At 58.3% G+C, this 16,206-nt stretch overlaps 1 protein-coding gene across 1 annotated transcript in view; it reads right to left on the bottom strand.

Moving 5' to 3' along the window:
- Nucleotides 1-887: 887 nt before the first annotated feature.
- Nucleotides 888-16,206, bottom strand: part of CDH4 (cadherin 4) — a 562,448-nt gene continuing 547,129 nt past the window's right edge. The window contains exons 10-17 of the mRNA XM_061207811.1: nucleotides 14,627-14,812; nucleotides 8,463-8,716; nucleotides 7,764-7,906; nucleotides 5,607-5,840; nucleotides 4,183-4,416; nucleotides 3,818-3,957; nucleotides 3,053-3,217; nucleotides 888-1,234 (exon numbers count right to left, since the gene is read on the bottom strand). Of these exons, the coding sequence (XP_061063794.1) occupies nucleotides 1,028-1,234; nucleotides 3,053-3,217; nucleotides 3,818-3,957; nucleotides 4,183-4,416; nucleotides 5,607-5,840; nucleotides 7,764-7,906; nucleotides 8,463-8,716; nucleotides 14,627-14,812 (1,563 nt within the window). The 3' untranslated portion in view covers nucleotides 888-1,027. The remainder of the gene's footprint in view (nucleotides 1,235-3,052; nucleotides 3,218-3,817; nucleotides 3,958-4,182; nucleotides 4,417-5,606; nucleotides 5,841-7,763; nucleotides 7,907-8,462; nucleotides 8,717-14,626; nucleotides 14,813-16,206) is intronic.

The following is a 16,206-nucleotide window of genomic DNA, read 5'->3' on the forward strand; positions in this document are numbered from 1 at the left end:
CCCGCCGGTGGCCAGAGGCATCCAGAGCCTTCGGGGGTTTGCACTGGTGAGTGTTCGCTGGGCCTCTGGCGGGGCCCTCGGGAGTCTGATCTAGAGGGTGGAGGGCTCATGCCAGGGTTTGGTGGCATGCCGGCTGGTTTTGGTTGTGGTTTCCTGGGACACCGTACTCTCTTGGTCCAAAGGCAGTGGGGACCTGGGTGGCATTCAGGGTCACAGTTGGCCCTGGGGGAGGCCTCATGATTGACTGGGGGGCCCTGGGGATGGCCAAGGGCAGAGATGGCGGAGCATCAGGGACAGCCCCTGGGAACCCCACCTGCCCAGCTATTTCCAGCGTCTGGGAGTCGGGGGGCGGTGGACACTTCCGTGGAAGCCCAGTTGTACAGCGGGCCTCTGGTCCACTGGCTTGGCCTGCCCCAGGGGGACTCGCTGCAGCAGCTGAAGGTGGGGCCTCCGGCCTCGGGGACCCCCAAGGGGCCCGGGAGACCCCAACTGTGCACAGCAAAGCGTGAGGACTCAGAAGGCTTATGGCGTTTGGACCCCAAATTGTTTTTGTCAATTTTGTCAAGCGTGTCACCCAGTTTTTTTCTTAATAGAAGATCGGAAAAAAGGACACATTCTCCCCAATTCCTTAATTCGTGCCTTCAGAGCTGGGACTGGCTGGGGTTGGGGGCGCTCAGGACGGGCTGGGGGGACCTGGTCTGTCCGCTTGCTCCTAGTTGCTCCTGAGTGTGAGGGGATCTGATACACGTACCGAAAGGCACTTGCATTTTCTGTTTAAACAGCGCTTCTGTCCTAAGGAATTCAGGTTCAGACCGTGCCTCTGCTCTCCTTAGTGCTGAGTCAGCTGCCGCGCTGGGGGCGGCCGCGGGCGGACGAGTGTTCGTGCCAGACAGCTCGGTGCGGGGGGCGGGCGGGGACCCCGCACACACGGCCGAGTGGCGCGGCCGCGGGAGTCGGGAAGGCCCGCTGTCTCCGTCCGTCCGTCCGTCCGAGCGCTGTTCTCGTTCCGCCGGGGCGGGGAGGCTGCTTACTCCTCCTCGCCGCCTGCGTACAGGTCCGCCAGCTTCTTGAACCTGGGCCCCCAGTCGTTCAGGTAATCGTAGTCCTGGCTCCCGGAGCTGGACGAGCTCAGGGAGCTGACGGAGCCCGCGCTGGAGCCGCTGCCCTCGTAGTCGAAGACCAGCAGCGAGTCATAGGGCGGCGCCGTGGGGTCGTTGTCGGCCGCCCGGAGTCCCTGGGGGCCGTGGAGACACGGGTTAGGGTGCGGGGCGGGGGCCGGAGGGGCGCCCAGGAGCGGAGCTGGGGAGGCGCGGTGATGGGGCCTTGTATGCAGTAGGTGCTCAATAAGTGCTCCTGCGTGTCAGTGAAAGGCGCCTCAGAGACCCGAGTAGGGGCGCGGTGTTTGCGGAATGAGCTATGGAAGAGGCCTGGGGGCAGCGCGCGCAGCCAGGCGGAGGGCCGGCCGGGGCCTGTGCGGGAGGCCAGCCTCCACGAGTCCCTGGTGGTTGCCACAGGGAGGTGAACCCAGCGTGGGTGTCAAGACACCTGAAGCTGTTACTGTAAGTGTGCGCAGGAGCAAACGGGGATGTAGCAGGTGTGGCTGGAGCCCCTGCCCGTGCCCCGGCCCCGTTCCCCCAGTGCCTGATGCTGGGACCCCTGGCCAGGCCACCTCCAGCACTCTGGCCACTGGCCAAGGGTGCCCCTGGGCAGCTCCCACCCGGGGACCGTGGGAGGGGTGGACACACTTCCCAGGGGTCGGGACAGCTTGGAGGGTTCCCCCCCCCCCAGCTCCAGGGGTCTCCCGCAGGACGGCCCGGGGGCCCGTGCTGGTCACTGCCTAACCCTGCCCTGGTTAGGGAGGGGAGTACCTTTTCCATTATTCAGTACGGAATGGTTGGTCATTTCCATTTTTGCTTTTCTCTAAGTTGTTTAAAAGTGGGCTTTTGATTGTCGATTGGGGAGGACGTAGTTTTTGGAGTTTTAAAAATTTTATTACACTGTAGATGGTAAATGTTGTCTAAGCTGAATCGGCTTTTGGGCAGTCGTAAAAATTTCATTTACGGCCTGAGACATGGTCTGTATCGGGGAATGTTCTGAGAAATCTCTTTGTGTCTTTGCCAAACCACTCCCTGGGTTCTATTCTGTTTAAATAAATCCTTTTAAAGTCCGGTTCTGACGTAGGTGGAAAAGAAGTGTTGTCAGCCCCTCTCAAAGTACAGTCGTGTTAGAGACGGGGGGTAAATCCGCAGGGACCCACGCCGGCTACACAGGGCACGGAGGGCATCCCGTCTGTGGGAGCCACGGTGGGCACGGAGGTACTGGCTGCCCGGGACGCAGCAGCTGGCGGGGAGAGCATCTGGGGTGCAGCCATGCACCCTGGCTCACGCTGTCCCTCGGCTTTACCGCACAGGAGGATGGGAGCAGAGGTGGGAGGCGTGCTCTTGACGCCCTTGGACATGTCAGTTGGGCATCTTGGGCTCAGCTTCAAGAGGTGGGTCAGCTTTCCTTGCAAAGGGGATGATCAAAGGGACGCTGTTGGCTGGGACTTTGATGCTACATCGTCTCCAGACCCCAGGCGTCAGGATGGGTGACACAGGCGTGTGGTCAGGTGGCAGCTCTGGAATGACGCCCACCTCCCAGGCCGTCCCCAATGCCCTGTATGTGGAGGGGGGAGGGGGCAGCCTGTGCGTCTGGTTATCGGGGTTGAGTGGACACTGCGGAGGCCTCTCCCGATCGCTGCAGACAGGAGTCTGGGGTCACAGCCACCTCGCTGGTCCCCTTCCTGTTCTTGCCTGGACTGTGGCCTCAAGTTCCAACAGTCTTGCTAAGCCCTGTGTGTTTGTCCTCACCGGGGGCGGGGGCAGGTTAGTCCTTCTGCAGCAGGGATACTAAACCGAGGCGCTCGGCCCAGGGCTCCCTGCCGGCAGGAGCAGGGCCGGTGTGAACCCAGGTCTGGATCTGCCTGCTCAGCCCAACGCCGGGCCCCAGACAAGTGGGCTTTTTCTTGTCTGTGTTAACAGGTTTGCACCCCCGTCGCTGCTGGGCTACCCACCTCGCTGATGAAGTCCCCGATGTCTCCTGGGTGGGGCACCGCGGGCCTGGCCGGGTACCGGGGCTCGGCGCCCACCGGCCGCTCGTCCACCCGCCGCACCCCGGGGGCCTTGCTCAGCACGTGATCCACGGCCTCCGGCTGCTGCAGCTGGCTGAGGTCGTAGTCCTGGGGGGGCAGGGGAGTCAGGGAAGGCGGTCCGCGGGGATAACAGGCAGACACCCGAGATGAGTCCTGTTCTGTGACCGGGCCCTGAGCGTATCCACTGACCTATTCCGGGTCCCCCGGGGGCTCCCCCGTCCTAGTCCCTCACCTGGTCTGTCCTTCCTGAAATGCTCACCCCACCTCTGTGCATCCAAATCCTGCCCGTCCTCAAGGCACGTGTGGGGTCTGCGCCCCCTGCTGCCTTCCCCCTGGGGCCGACCCCCTCCCCCATCTGCTCAGCTGCCACCACATTCCTCATGTGTTCCCGGGAACAGCTGGACCTGAGGCTGCTGCTACGCCCACTTCGCGGGGGGTGGTCACTAAGCTTTAATGGGCTAAGGCTCGCCCTGAGTCGCCAGCGACCAACTGGGCAGCGCCCCAGGTCCACCCTCCCAGAGCCCAGGGTGCGGGCGGCACTGCGCGGGGGTCAGCGGCTGCGGAGGGCACAGATGAGGGGTGCAGGGCTGAGAGCAGGAGGTCACGCGGGCCCCCCCAGCGTGTGTGCTCCGCCAGGGCTGGGAGGGTGTCCCCACACGTCCCTGCTGCCCCGGCCGCGGGCCTCACCTGGTCCTCCTCGCCGCCCCCCTCCTCGTCGTACTTGAGGATGTTGTCACGTACGTCGTCCTCGGGGTCGATGAGCAGCTGCTTTGTGTGGCGCTCCTTCTCCCGCCGCCTCATCCACACGACGAACAGCAGGACCATGGCTGTGGGGCAGGGGGCACGCGTGAGCAGGTGTGCGTGTGTCTGCACGGGGGCGGGCATGCGCGGGAAGGTGTGCACGCGTGGCCGCCAGTGCCTGTGTCCGTTATCGGGCGCCCGGTTGGGCGGGGCTTCTGGAAGTCTCCTGGCAGGTAGAGCGGGGCCAGGAGATGGGGCCGTGGGCAGACCTGGGCCGCTCCTCCCGTCACCCCAGGACCAGCTGCACTCACTGAGCAGGATGACGATGCAGATGAGGATGGCCACGATGGCGCCCGTGCCCAGCCCGGCTGCTGCCACCGCGCCCATGGTGCTGCAGTCGCCGTTCTCATCGCACGGGCACACCTTGACTTTGATGATGGACGTATTGGACAGGGGCGGGTTCCCCGAGTCCGTGACGGTGATGGGGACGTCGTACACCCCGGTCTCCAGGTACAGGATGCGCAGGCTGAGCTGGGCGTAGTCACCTGGTGCGAGTGACGGGACGGGCTCCGCTCACTGAGCAGCCAGCCCTCCTTTCTGAGCGAGACTAACGAAGGCAAAGACTTGGCCCGATAGTGTGACCATCTAACACGCCTGTTTGGCTAAGACACACGTAGACATGCGCACATGTGCGCACACACACTGCATTATACCGTAAGGTTGAGACGCTGGCAATTCAAGAATAGAGCAGTTGGACTTCCCTGGTGGCGCAGTGGTTGAGAATCCGCCTGCCAGTGCAGGGGACACGGGTTCGAGCCCTGGTCTGGGAAGATCCCACATGCCGCGGAGCAACTAAGCCCGTGCGCCACAACTACTGAGCCTGTGCTCTAGAGCCCACGTGCTGCAACTACTGAGCCCACGTGCCACAACTACAGAAGCCCGCGCGCCTAGAGCCCGTGCTCCGCAACAAGAGAAGACACCGCAATGAGAGGCCCGTGCACCGCCACGAAGAGTAGCCCCCGCTCGCCACAACTAGAGAAAAGCCTGCGCGCAGCAACGAAGACCCAACACAGCCCAGGGAAAAAAAAAAAAGGACTAGAGCAGTTACAACACGAAGAATGAAGAAATTATTTCCTTAATATACAAAGAGTTCTACCAAATCAATTAGAAAAAAAACCCATTTTCAAAGAAAAATAGGCAAGGACATTGAACAGATGATTCACAGAAGCAAAAAATGGCCAGTAAATATATGAAACAATGTCCTCTGGCAGTCAAAAGATACAAGTGGAAACAGTGATTTTGGCTAAAAGAATTGGAAAAATGCTTTTTAAAACAATATTCAGTGTTGGTAAGGGCTTGGGGAACAAGCAAATGCTATCAGAACTTGAGAACTTGGATGCCCTTTCTACCAAGGCCACGGCTAGGAAAGTGCCCTCAGGAAATATGTTGGTTAGGGTCCGTCCCATCATTTGGTGACTGGCATAGGAAGTGGTCTGCAGTTATAGCCACTGGGATGGTCAAGGCTGAGCTTGTTAAAATGATGAGATTGGGGCCTGCCCTGGGGGCCTCCTTGGTGGCCAAGCCCTGGAGCAGGCAGGGGCCCCCACCCCACAGGAAGGGGCTGCGCGACCCTCCTGTGAAGGGGTGACGGGCCCCTGGGGGCCTGCGCCCTAGACTCAGTCTGATTTTCCCAGTGGCAGGGCTGCCAGTGGGCTGGTGCCCGAGGCAGGCTCACCGTTGAGGCGGGTGATGGTCCAGTTCTTCCGCACGCTCGCTGGAACGAAGGGCAGCTCGAAGACGTAGGGGCCGATGTTGGGGTCGACGTCCGCGTCGGCCGCTGTGATGTTGATGGTGTCCAGGCTGGGCTTCTCGCAGATCTGCGCCTCCTTGGGCAGCAGCTCAGGGGCGTTGTCGTTGATGTCAATGAGATAGATTTGGAGGGTCCCGGTGCCGCTGGCCGGAGGGATCCCTATGGGCCGAACACGGGTGATCACATGGGTCACTCCTGGGCTCCATGACCACAGACCCATGGTGTGCATGGGACCACCCCCAGCCCCACCCAGGACGGACCCCCAGTCCCACCCGGGACGGACCCCCAGTCCCACCCGGGACGGACCCCCAGCCCCACCCGGGACGGACCCCCAGCCCCACCCGGGACAGACCCCAGCTGACCACAGCCCCACACGCACACTGACACTCTGGCGTATGACATACGCAGCTGCTCCGCTGCACACACACAGGAACTGCACACACCTGCACACGTGTGGCTGTCCCGTCCCCAAACCCCTCCCACCCCGCCAACGCCCAGCCCCTGCCTCGGCCCAGGCCCACAGTGGGGGTGGACCAGTGCTGAGCGGCCAGAGGTGGCCTGTCTGTCCTCCGCGTTCTGACCGTGGCCCTGCCCTTTGATGGCAACTCTGACCCCGTCATTAACGACTGCGTTTCTTGGCTGAGGCAGGCGGAGCATGTAAAACATCCATCCCATAGTGCGTCTCTGTGATCTCCCAGGCAATGCATCAAAGCACGTTTAAGGCGACGCAGCTTGGTGCCTGATGTGATAGGTGGCCGATGACACAGCTCAGAGTCAGGAGAAGCACGGACGGCTTCTATTAATGCGAGCGGGACTTGTGCTCCGTTTCCGGTGTCTTCCTCGTGCTTTCCACTGCTCCGGCCACCGGTTCGTTAAAATCACGTTCTAATCTCATCTCAGTGCTCTAGCTGCCGCTCAGAGCAGCTTTCCCCGACCAGGGCCTGGCACTCATCGTGGCTGGCTGAGGGGCTGGGCCTCTGTGGATCCCGGGGGGTGAGGGAGGTGGGCAGGAGGCTGCGGGATGGTCACCAGGTCCCAGCTTTCAGCTGCTGTTGACCAAACCTTTGTGCAGCGGCTACTCTAGCTCCTGAAGCTTTATTATGCAGCTGATCCCAGAACCCACGTGGCAGGGGCCTGGCATGGGGCCTCTGCATGTGCCCTTTCCTGACTCCGGGACTCCCCTCCCCGCCCCACCTTCCCCTGGCTTGTCCTGATCCCGCAGGTCCTGGGCCCACGGCAGGTCACTCGTAGCCAACAGTGCAGCAGGAGGCCCCGGTCACTCTCCCATCCTCCATTTGGTTCTTTTCCAGCACCTCCCGTTCCCTGAAATTATCTGGCTGACTTGTTTCACACTCGTCTCCCTGGGGCAGAGACTGCTGAGTTGTCCCTAATATCCATTTCCTCTTTGTTCCTTGATAAAAGAACCGAAGCCCCAAACTTTACCTGGGCTCATCACTGCCCAACCAGAAGATGACATTCCTCAGCATCCCTTGCAGCAAAATGTGGCTTCGTGACTGAGTTCTGGCCTTCATGAGCTGTGAGTGGAAGTCCTTAGAAGGGCTGGGATGTGCCCTTGACCTCCCCTCTCATCCTGTTTGCCAGAATGTGGTCATGATGGCTGGAGCACCAGCAGCTGTTCTGGGCCATGCTGCAGCTTGCCAAGGACACGGGAGTGGCCAGAGTGAGCCTGGTTTCTCATACCTGACCCTGGGCTGCCTGCTTCCAGTCTTCTTTTATGTGGGAGAAAGTAAACCTCCATCTTGTTAAGATTGCTGTAATTATTATGCAGCCAAACCTGGTTCAAGCTGACACACTGGCCTCTAGAATGTCACCCATGCAAAGGAGGAGGCTCTTGTCTGTTCTGCTCACTGATGGATAGTGCCTGGCACATGGCAGGAGCCCAGGGAGTTGTAACAGTGGTGGTAACAGTGCCCAGCTCCCCTGGCACCCACGCGAGAGCAAACGACCTGGGCACCTGCGTCAGTGAACCACCAAGCCCAGGGCCTGCGTCAGTGAACCACCAAGCCCAGGGCTTCGAATGGGCAAGGGCGGGCCCCCCCGTCTCCCTGCCCCTGGGCGCACCGTTGTCAGCTGCCAGGAAGGTGGCCTCATAGACGTTGTTTTTGATGTAGAGAGACTCGCGGTCGAGGATGGCCGCCGTGCTGATCTGGCCGTTGGTGGCATTAATGTGCAGCCAGTTCGCTGGGTCCGACAGCTTTGAGTATCTGCGGGGGAGGGGGGGAGGGGTGAGGCGAGGGGCTGGGGGAGCCCCTCCTGGCCGCCCTCCTGCCGAGCTCACGCGGGGTGAGGGTGGGGGGTCCTTCCCTGCAGCCCTGCACGGGGTCCTCCCACGTGGGATGGTGACAACAGCGGCTGGAAGTCTCCAAGGAGGACGGGCTATTTAACCTCACAAGGACCCTGGGAGGCAGATTCTCCCATCGCCCCCTTTACAGGCGGGGAGACGGAGGGGCAGAGGGGGCCGGTGACTCGCAAAATCATAAGCACAGGAGCGTCAAGCGGGGTCAGGACCCAGCCTGACTCTAGATGCGGCTGAACGTCCTTCAAGCTTTTCCCACCGTCTCGTGTCAGGGCAGCCTGGCGGCCGGTGATGCCAGCTGCCCCGACTGGGCTTCCCTGCCTGGGGACACCACAAGTTGGGGATGCCCCTAAGCACCCACCCGGGACTTTCTGGGTTGCAGGTTTCACTGGGCGTTCAGGACTCTTCTCTACGGAAGATGGGGCACCCCGTTCCCAGGGCCCGAGGGTGCTCTGTGGGCCCACCTCACGGCCTGCTGCATGAACCGGTCGGGGTCCACTGCCGAAAACGTGGTTAGCACGGTGCCGGTGGGCACGCCCTCCTCCAGGCGGATCAGCTTGTGGTTCGAGGGGAAGTAGGGGGCCTCATTGATGTCCATGACTGAGATGGTCACCCCCGCCGTCGACTGGAAGGACATCTGGATCCCGCTGGCCAGGGGCGCCTGGTTGGACACCATCACGGTCAGCATGAACGCTCTGTTCAGCTCATAGTCGACTGCCTGGAATGAGAGGCGCCGAGACGGGGAGCTGGCTTGGGTACCCGCGAGGCCGGCAGGGAGGGTGGTGCCCGTGGGGCTGCTTGGTCTGCAGCCGCCCTGCTCTGGGCCCAGGAGGTCAGCCCTGAGGGATGCCGTCCCCCAGCTTCCCACATCATGGAGAGGCAGTAGCTGGGCTCCTCGGGGGCTACAGCTCCCGCCGGGCACACCTCCCCGCCAGCGGCTCCGGCACTCATCAAGCATTAGGAGTGCTGGGGCCCCACCCTGCTCCCTGCAGCCTAGCAGGTCGAGGCCCCGGCTGTTGTCCGTCCAGGGTGCCTCACCAGGTGTGGTGGGTGGAAGGGTGGCCTCCAAGGATACATCCCTCTGGAACCTGTGACTGTGACCTTTGGCAAATAGGGTTTTTGTAGATGTAATGAAGTTAAAGGTCTTGAGAGGGAGTCATCCTGGATTGAGGTGGCCCCCGATTCCAGCTTGCGTGCCCTGTGAGTTAGGGGAGGGAGACTGGAGACACAGAAAGGGGCCAGGTGAAGACAGAGGCACAGGCTGGGGTGACGCAGCTCCGAGCCAGGGATGGCCGACAACCCCCAGAAGCTGGACGGGGCAGGAGGGATCCTCCCCAGAACCTCCAGAGGGAGCACGGTCCCGCCGATGCCCTGATTTTGGATGTTTGGCCTCCAGAGCTGAGAGCGAGCATCCTTCAGTTGTTCTAACCCACCTGGTCTGTGGTAAGTTGCTACAGCAGCCCCAGGACACCCACAGACCAGGTCTCACGGGGCCCCCTCACCTCTGTGCGTGGCCCTTGCGTGACCATTCTCTCCAGTTAACACACATTTTGGGGGTGTCAGGACCCCGGCTGATAAATGCTAGTATGGTTCTATTGTCTGTAGTTCTAGCGTCTACGGGGTACGATCAGTCTCTGCGGGTATTCTTCACATTTTGAGGGGGGGACGGAAGCTGCACGGAAGCACGTGGGGCCCCGAGATGTGTAATTATTCCTGGCAAATCTTGCAACAGTCTCACTAGAAAACAAGCAACACAGCACACTGCAGTTGCATTTGAATAATTCTGCTTAGACACCTGTGAAGTATCACGTGCCCAAGAATATTCACTGAAGTATCATCTGTATCATTCACAGAGGATATATACTGCTGTCAACCCAGGTACCCACAGCCCTGGCTGGGTGGATGAGCTGCATCCGCACAGTGGGGACATTCGCAGCTGTAAGAAAGAACCAGGAAGATACACGTGGGAACGGGGAGGTCTCCAGGATCAACTGGTGAGCAGCAAAGGCAACATCCACTGCAGGCTGCCTCTTGTGTAAAAGGGGGAGAGGGACATGAATTTGCATGTGTATCTGCTCATATTTGCAAAAAGAAATGCTGAAAGGATGAACCAAAAAACTCATAAAAACAGTCACCCGTGAGCAGAGGGAAGGAATAGGGTGGAGGGAACGTCTGGAGGTGTGAGTTTGCTGCGTATGTTTTGCCACATAGCTTTGATTTTGGAGCCATGTAAAATCCTACATTCTCACATTTTAGGTATTACAAGTAAACTTGTATATATAAAGCAATCTCTGAAAATTAGAAACAAACTGAATTAAATTAAACTAACTATATATCGATGGTAATATAACTCCCAAGAAAATAATGATTTCTCGTGACTGGGACAGCATTTAGATGGTAAGTCCTTCATGGGATTTATTCTAAGGACAACAGTTATTGCAAAGAAATCTTAAATTCATTTGGTCTTCTTGCTGTTGGTAGGGATTTTGGATTTGTTATTTTTTAAGTTTATGTACAATTGGCTCTCCATATCCGTGGGTTCCACATCCGTGGATTTAACCAACCACAGATGGAATACATTTGAAAAAAATTCCAGAAATTTAAAACCTGAATTTGCCTCACACAGGCAACGATTTACACAGCACTGACATGGTATTAGGTATCATAAGTTAAAGTACACGGGAGAGTGCGTGTAGGTTATATGCAAATATTTGGTTGGCCAAAAAGTTCTCATGGAAAAACCCAAACGAACTTTTTTGGCCAACCCAATACTATGCCGTTTTGCATAAGGGACTTGAGCATCTGTGGATTTTGCTATCTACCTGTGGGGGGGGGGGTGTGTCCCGGAACCAATCCCCTATGGATACCGAGGGGTGATTGTATATTGTAGGTTAAAGTAAATAAGCAATTATATTACTGTTGTTAGGAACCAAGATTTTCAGTGTAAGAGAAATGAGATCAAGTATAAAATCAACAAAGGTAAGTAAAACCCTCCAATGTTCAATTTGGATGAAATGATCATGTGAATCGGTGAAGTAAATTTGAGGTGGTCAGGAAGCACATGCTCTGAAATGTTACTTCTTTGCTCTGCCCTGACAACATCCAGTAGCAATGGCAGCAGCCGCCGTGAGCACCTCTCGCATCTGGATGTTGGTTTCTAAGTACCACTCCTCGCTAGAGGAATGGCCCATCCAGATGTGAGGCAAGAAATCAGCAAGACGAACCTGGGCTGTCCACTCAGGTCCCAACACAAGGATGTAGCAGAAGCACCCAGAACCAGCTGCCGGAGGAGCCCCCTAGCCAGAGGTCAAGACCAGTAATAACTGCAGCTGACCAAAACACACCGAGCGTATAAAAATCTGCACACTCCTAACCGTGACGAGAAAGTGAAAAACGTAGTTTCACTGACTGCTTTTGGATTTACCCAGGTCCTCATCTCTGGAATCTGTGGATAGTCACTTGCCCTGGCAAAAGGGGACTTTGCAGGCACGATGAAGTTAAGGATCTTGAGCTGGGAGGTGGTCCTGGATTACCCAGGTGGGCCCTACATGCCGCCACAGGGTCGTTATGGGCTCCTGACCTCCAGAAAAGTGCGAGGGTAAACGCGTGTCGTGTTACACAATTGTTACGGCAGCCGCCTGGACGCAGGTGGTGACACTGCTTGTTGCTGGCTCACCAGCTCTGCTCTGAGAATCGGAAGTAAAGGTGGAGAATGAAGCCTCATTCTCGCCTTTTCTGTTGAACCGCATTAATTTCATGTTCCTATTTAGTGGCTTAAAACAACATAGATTTGTTCTCTTACAGTTCTGGGGGCCAGAAGTCAGAAGTCTGTGCTGCTGGGCTAAGGTTGGGGTGTGGGCAGGGCTGGTTGCTTCTGGAGGCTCCTGGACGCCTTTTCTGGCTCCGCCCGAGAGGCGCCTGTGCTCTCGGCCCCTCCCTCCATCTTCAAAGCGGCAACTCGGCATCTTCCAGTCTGTCTCTCTCAGACCTCTGCTGCATCCTCAGATCTCCTCTGACTCTGGTCCTCCTGCGTCACTCTTATAAGGACCCCGCGATTACTTGAGGGCCCCCCAGGACTATCCAGGGTAACCTCCCCATCTCAAGATCCTTAACTTAATCACATCTGCAAAGTCCCCTTTGCCACATATGCACAGATTTGGGAGATTGGGACCTGGGTGGGCATCTTTGGGTGGGTGTTGTTCTGACAGCTGCAGGCCTGCATTTCAGCATCATCGCAGGGCTCTTTTATATAGAAGCATTCTAGCCGAGGACTGTACAAGGAATGATAGGATTGTAAAGCACCATTTTATACCGCCTAATGAAGAAATTAACTTGGCAATGACCATCAATAGATGATGCGACCAGCAGATGAAGGCTGGTGGAGAGCTGTGTTTTTGCAGACTGCTTGCTGGTCATAACGGGAGGAGTCAACTCCACGGTGACGGGAGCAGGCTGTCACCGCTGGAGCCCACTGGTCAGGCTCAGATGGCTGTGCGTGGGACAACCAGGCTCCTCGCCGTGGAAGGGCCCTTCAGGTCTACAGCCCTGGTTACGGAAGAGCGGAGAGCGAGGGACCAGATACACCGAGGGGAAGCGATTGGACAGATTCAGCACCGCGGACCCTGCGTTTGTGACAGGTCAGAGGTGGGGGGAATGTTCTAGATTATGAGAGATTCAAGAGACGGCACAACCGAATGCAACGTGGGGACCCTGTTTGGATCCAGATTTGAAAAACCATACCACAAAGAGACACTTTTGGGAAAATTAAGGGCAATTAAATGTAGACTCATATTGGAGATCACGGAGGCGTGGCTGGCTGTCTCAGGTGCCGTAATGGCTGTGGCTATGTGAGCAGAGGTCCTGGACTTAGAACCACACTGCAGCAAAACATGGATGGAGCGACACGCCAGCATGCTAGTAACTGTGAAACTGAAGTGGCAGATGAGGGTACACCCGTCTCTCTTACTTCTAGGTGCGCTTGGAAACGTCTGTGATAAATAGTGTGACACATTTCTGCTCAGAGGGGAACTGATCGCCTCGTGGGACCAGTTGTCCTGTGAGCCCTGGGGGTGCTGGTGACGGGGCCCGCTGCCGTGCTGCCCTGCCTGCTGCTTACCTGGCCGGGAGGCGCCTCCGCTGATCTGGTCCAGCCCTGCCCCATCGCCGGGCTCCCACTGCAGCTCAGCCTTGGTTTCTTTGAGTATTTACAGCCATACACCTGGTGCATCAAACCCATGCCTTCTCACCTCCTGCTACTAAGTACGGTATTGCGTACGAGAAGGAGTTTACTATAAAGTGAGTACTAGTGCTGGGTGGGCGTGGAAAGGGGACGGAGACGTGGCTCCCGAAGGTGCAGTGCCTGCCCGACGGGAAGGCCTGGAGGTGGCCGCAGAGATCGGGGTTCTGCGCCGACACTCTCGTCGTCCTCCCTACTGTCCCCCCCGGCTGAACTTGCGGGAGCCCCCGTCCTCTGCAGCCGTGGTCTCCTCATCTGCTGAAGGAAGGGGTGTTCCCTGCAGACCCCCTGGAGCCCCCGGTGAGAAGCCACGTCCCTCCTTGGCGCGTGCCTCTTCATGGCTGAGGTCCCCCACCTCCGCTGCCGCCGCCGCCAAGAACTAAGCAGCTGCCAGGCCTCCAGCCCCTCCCCCAGGGCCCCCAAGCGTTGGCGGGGGATGGGGGCGACTCCACTCAAATATACTGCTTCATGAAATCACGGTGGTTGTGCCTCTGAAGAAGTCACTAAAGGAAGTGGTCCTTCTCCCGTATTTATCCGTTCGTGTCCCTGGAGGACAGGGAATAACGCTACATGTCATGCATTAAAAATTGTGTCACCAGTCTGAGTGAGGACACCTTTCAGAAAGATTATCATGGCCAACGGAAGTCCGTCGGAGGGCAAAATAAAACATATTGGTAACAGAGAAATCAATGGGTAATCTGCTGCAACGGTTTCAATCAGAGGCCGGACAGCCTCACTGGGCCTCCGCTCAGCTGCCTCCCCCAGATGTGGCCACGACCCTTCGCTCAAAGCCCAGGGGCCGGGTCTGCACCCTGAGGGGGAGCAGCCCAGCGTGGGTGCAGGCTCGTGGGGCAGGGCTGGGGGCGCACCAGTGCACGTGGGGGACCCGTCCCGGAGGCTCGGGGTGAAGCATTTTCGCTCAGAGCCTTGCTCTGGGAGCTGCTGGGGCTGGTGGGAAGGAGGGGCCAGAAGCTACCGCGACCCCCGAACTGGCCTGCTCCTGGTGTTCCTGCCACCCTGACCCTCCTCCGGGCACCTGGGGCACAGCTCACTCACTGCCTCGGGCAAGCCTTGTCGCTGCCCGGCGGGGAAGCAGAAGAGGCCGATTCTTGGCTTCTGAGCTTCAAAAGCTGAGGGCCAGGTGCGAGGGAGAAGGTGGGAGAGTTATCTTTTGGGGGGTGGGTGGCAGGTCAGGCCTGCAGAGTCCCTGGGGTCACGTGACCGGTCCTGCTGAGGCTGCCTCTGCCCCTGGCAGGTCGGGCGCACTCCTTTGCCCTTGGACACTGGGGTGGCACGCACTGAGTCCGAGTATCATTCCTGTTACGTCTGTCTCAGGGCACGTGGCAGGGGCAGAGCTCGGGGAGCCTAGCAGGAGGCGAGGCGAGCACCCACCTTCACCACGGTGACCATGCCCTCGTTGGTGACGGGGTCCGTGCGGACAATGAAGTGGCCCGAGGGGTCCCCGCTGATGATGCGGTAGACGGCGTTCCAGTTCGGGGAGTGGGGCTGGTCTCGGTCCATCACAGTGAGGTTTGCGACCACCGTCTCCACCCGGTTTTCGGGGACTTCGCCTGCGTACTGCGAAGTGTAAGAAAAGACAACATTACGAACCTGTGCGGAAGCCTGGAGAGGCCAGAGAAGGTTCTCTGCTGACCCTGGGGGGCCTCTGCTTCCAGCTGCTCCCAGACACGGTGACTCCCACAGGTGGGCCCATCCCATGTCCGTGCCGACGAGGTGCCGTTCAGAGAGGGCTCTGCTTCCTCCAGCGGAGGCCCAGCGAGGCCTGAGGCTCATCTGCACGTATCCGCCTCCAAACTAAGCCCTGCCTGTGCACGCATGCCATGCCTCCCTCCTAAATTCCCCTCCAGCCCTTCCCATAGGCAGCAGGGGACCAATGCAAATACCTGGGGCTTGCAAGAGACTATAAAAATGGGCTTACAAAATGGGAAACGAACAGGAGTGGGGACGCAGCTGCAGAGGGCTTCCCGAGCTGAACCATCTCTGGGCTCCTGCCATCCCGGTGGTCCCCGACACAGGCTTGGGGGCTGGGGTCAGCAGCTGCAGATGTGCAGATGACCAAACACAGAGCCTCAACCCTTTCTTTCCTGCCGCGGCAGTGAGGGCTGCAAACCACGCCCATCGGTGAGTGGGGTTCATGTGGCCGCGGTAGTTACGGGCAGGCAAAGACTGTGTGCATGGCGGGGTGTGTTGGTGCTGGTGTCGAGGTGGTGATGGAAATCTGAGCACCTCTCATCAGGCGAGAGTCACTGCTGTGCAGCTGTGGCCCAGCTCAGAAGAGCCCCGAGCTCGGTTTACTGCTGTGCTGTCACAGTCTTGAAGTTCTTCATAATTTGTGAATGAGGGCCCTGCGTTCTTATTTGGCACTGGGCCATGCAAATCGTGTGGCCATTCTGTCACAGTGCAGTGTGCTTTTGAGCCACAAAACCTGGAGACAAAGTCTGAACAAATATCTAGGGATTTCCAGTTGTGTTCACAGCAGCGCAGCCCTAACGATGGTCACCAAGTGCCCACTCTGTGCCAGGTACTGCCCTTGCATTATTCTGCTGGTCCCTCAGGAGAACCCCATTCTTATCCCCATTTTGCAGATGAAGAAACAGAAGCAAGAGAGGTTAAGAGACCTTGGCACAGCCCAGAGAAAGCACAGCTCAGGGAAACCGCCGAGTGACTGCTGGAGCCTGGATCCAGCCATGCCTGAAGACAATGCAGCTTCTGTGAGATGAGGAGATTCTCTTCTTGTTTCAGTTGCCAGGGTCAGTGTAGTGGACATCAGTAGGCTGTCTGGCTCTCCAGCACCTTCTGAATTCCCTTCTTTATTTTCCAGAAACGTGCTTTCTCGCCCTCCTCTACTGCCACGACCTGGTCAGGTGATCTAGAACCTGCCAGTGGGACACACCTTCATGACTTTGATTCAGAAGAGAGGCAGAGAGACCTTGTGCTTTGGCGCCTGCAGT

This window comes from Eubalaena glacialis, chromosome 13 (genome assembly GCF_028564815.1).
Source record: "Eubalaena glacialis isolate mEubGla1 chromosome 13, mEubGla1.1.hap2.+ XY, whole genome shotgun sequence".
NCBI lineage: Eukaryota > Metazoa > Chordata > Mammalia > Artiodactyla > Balaenidae > Eubalaena > Eubalaena glacialis.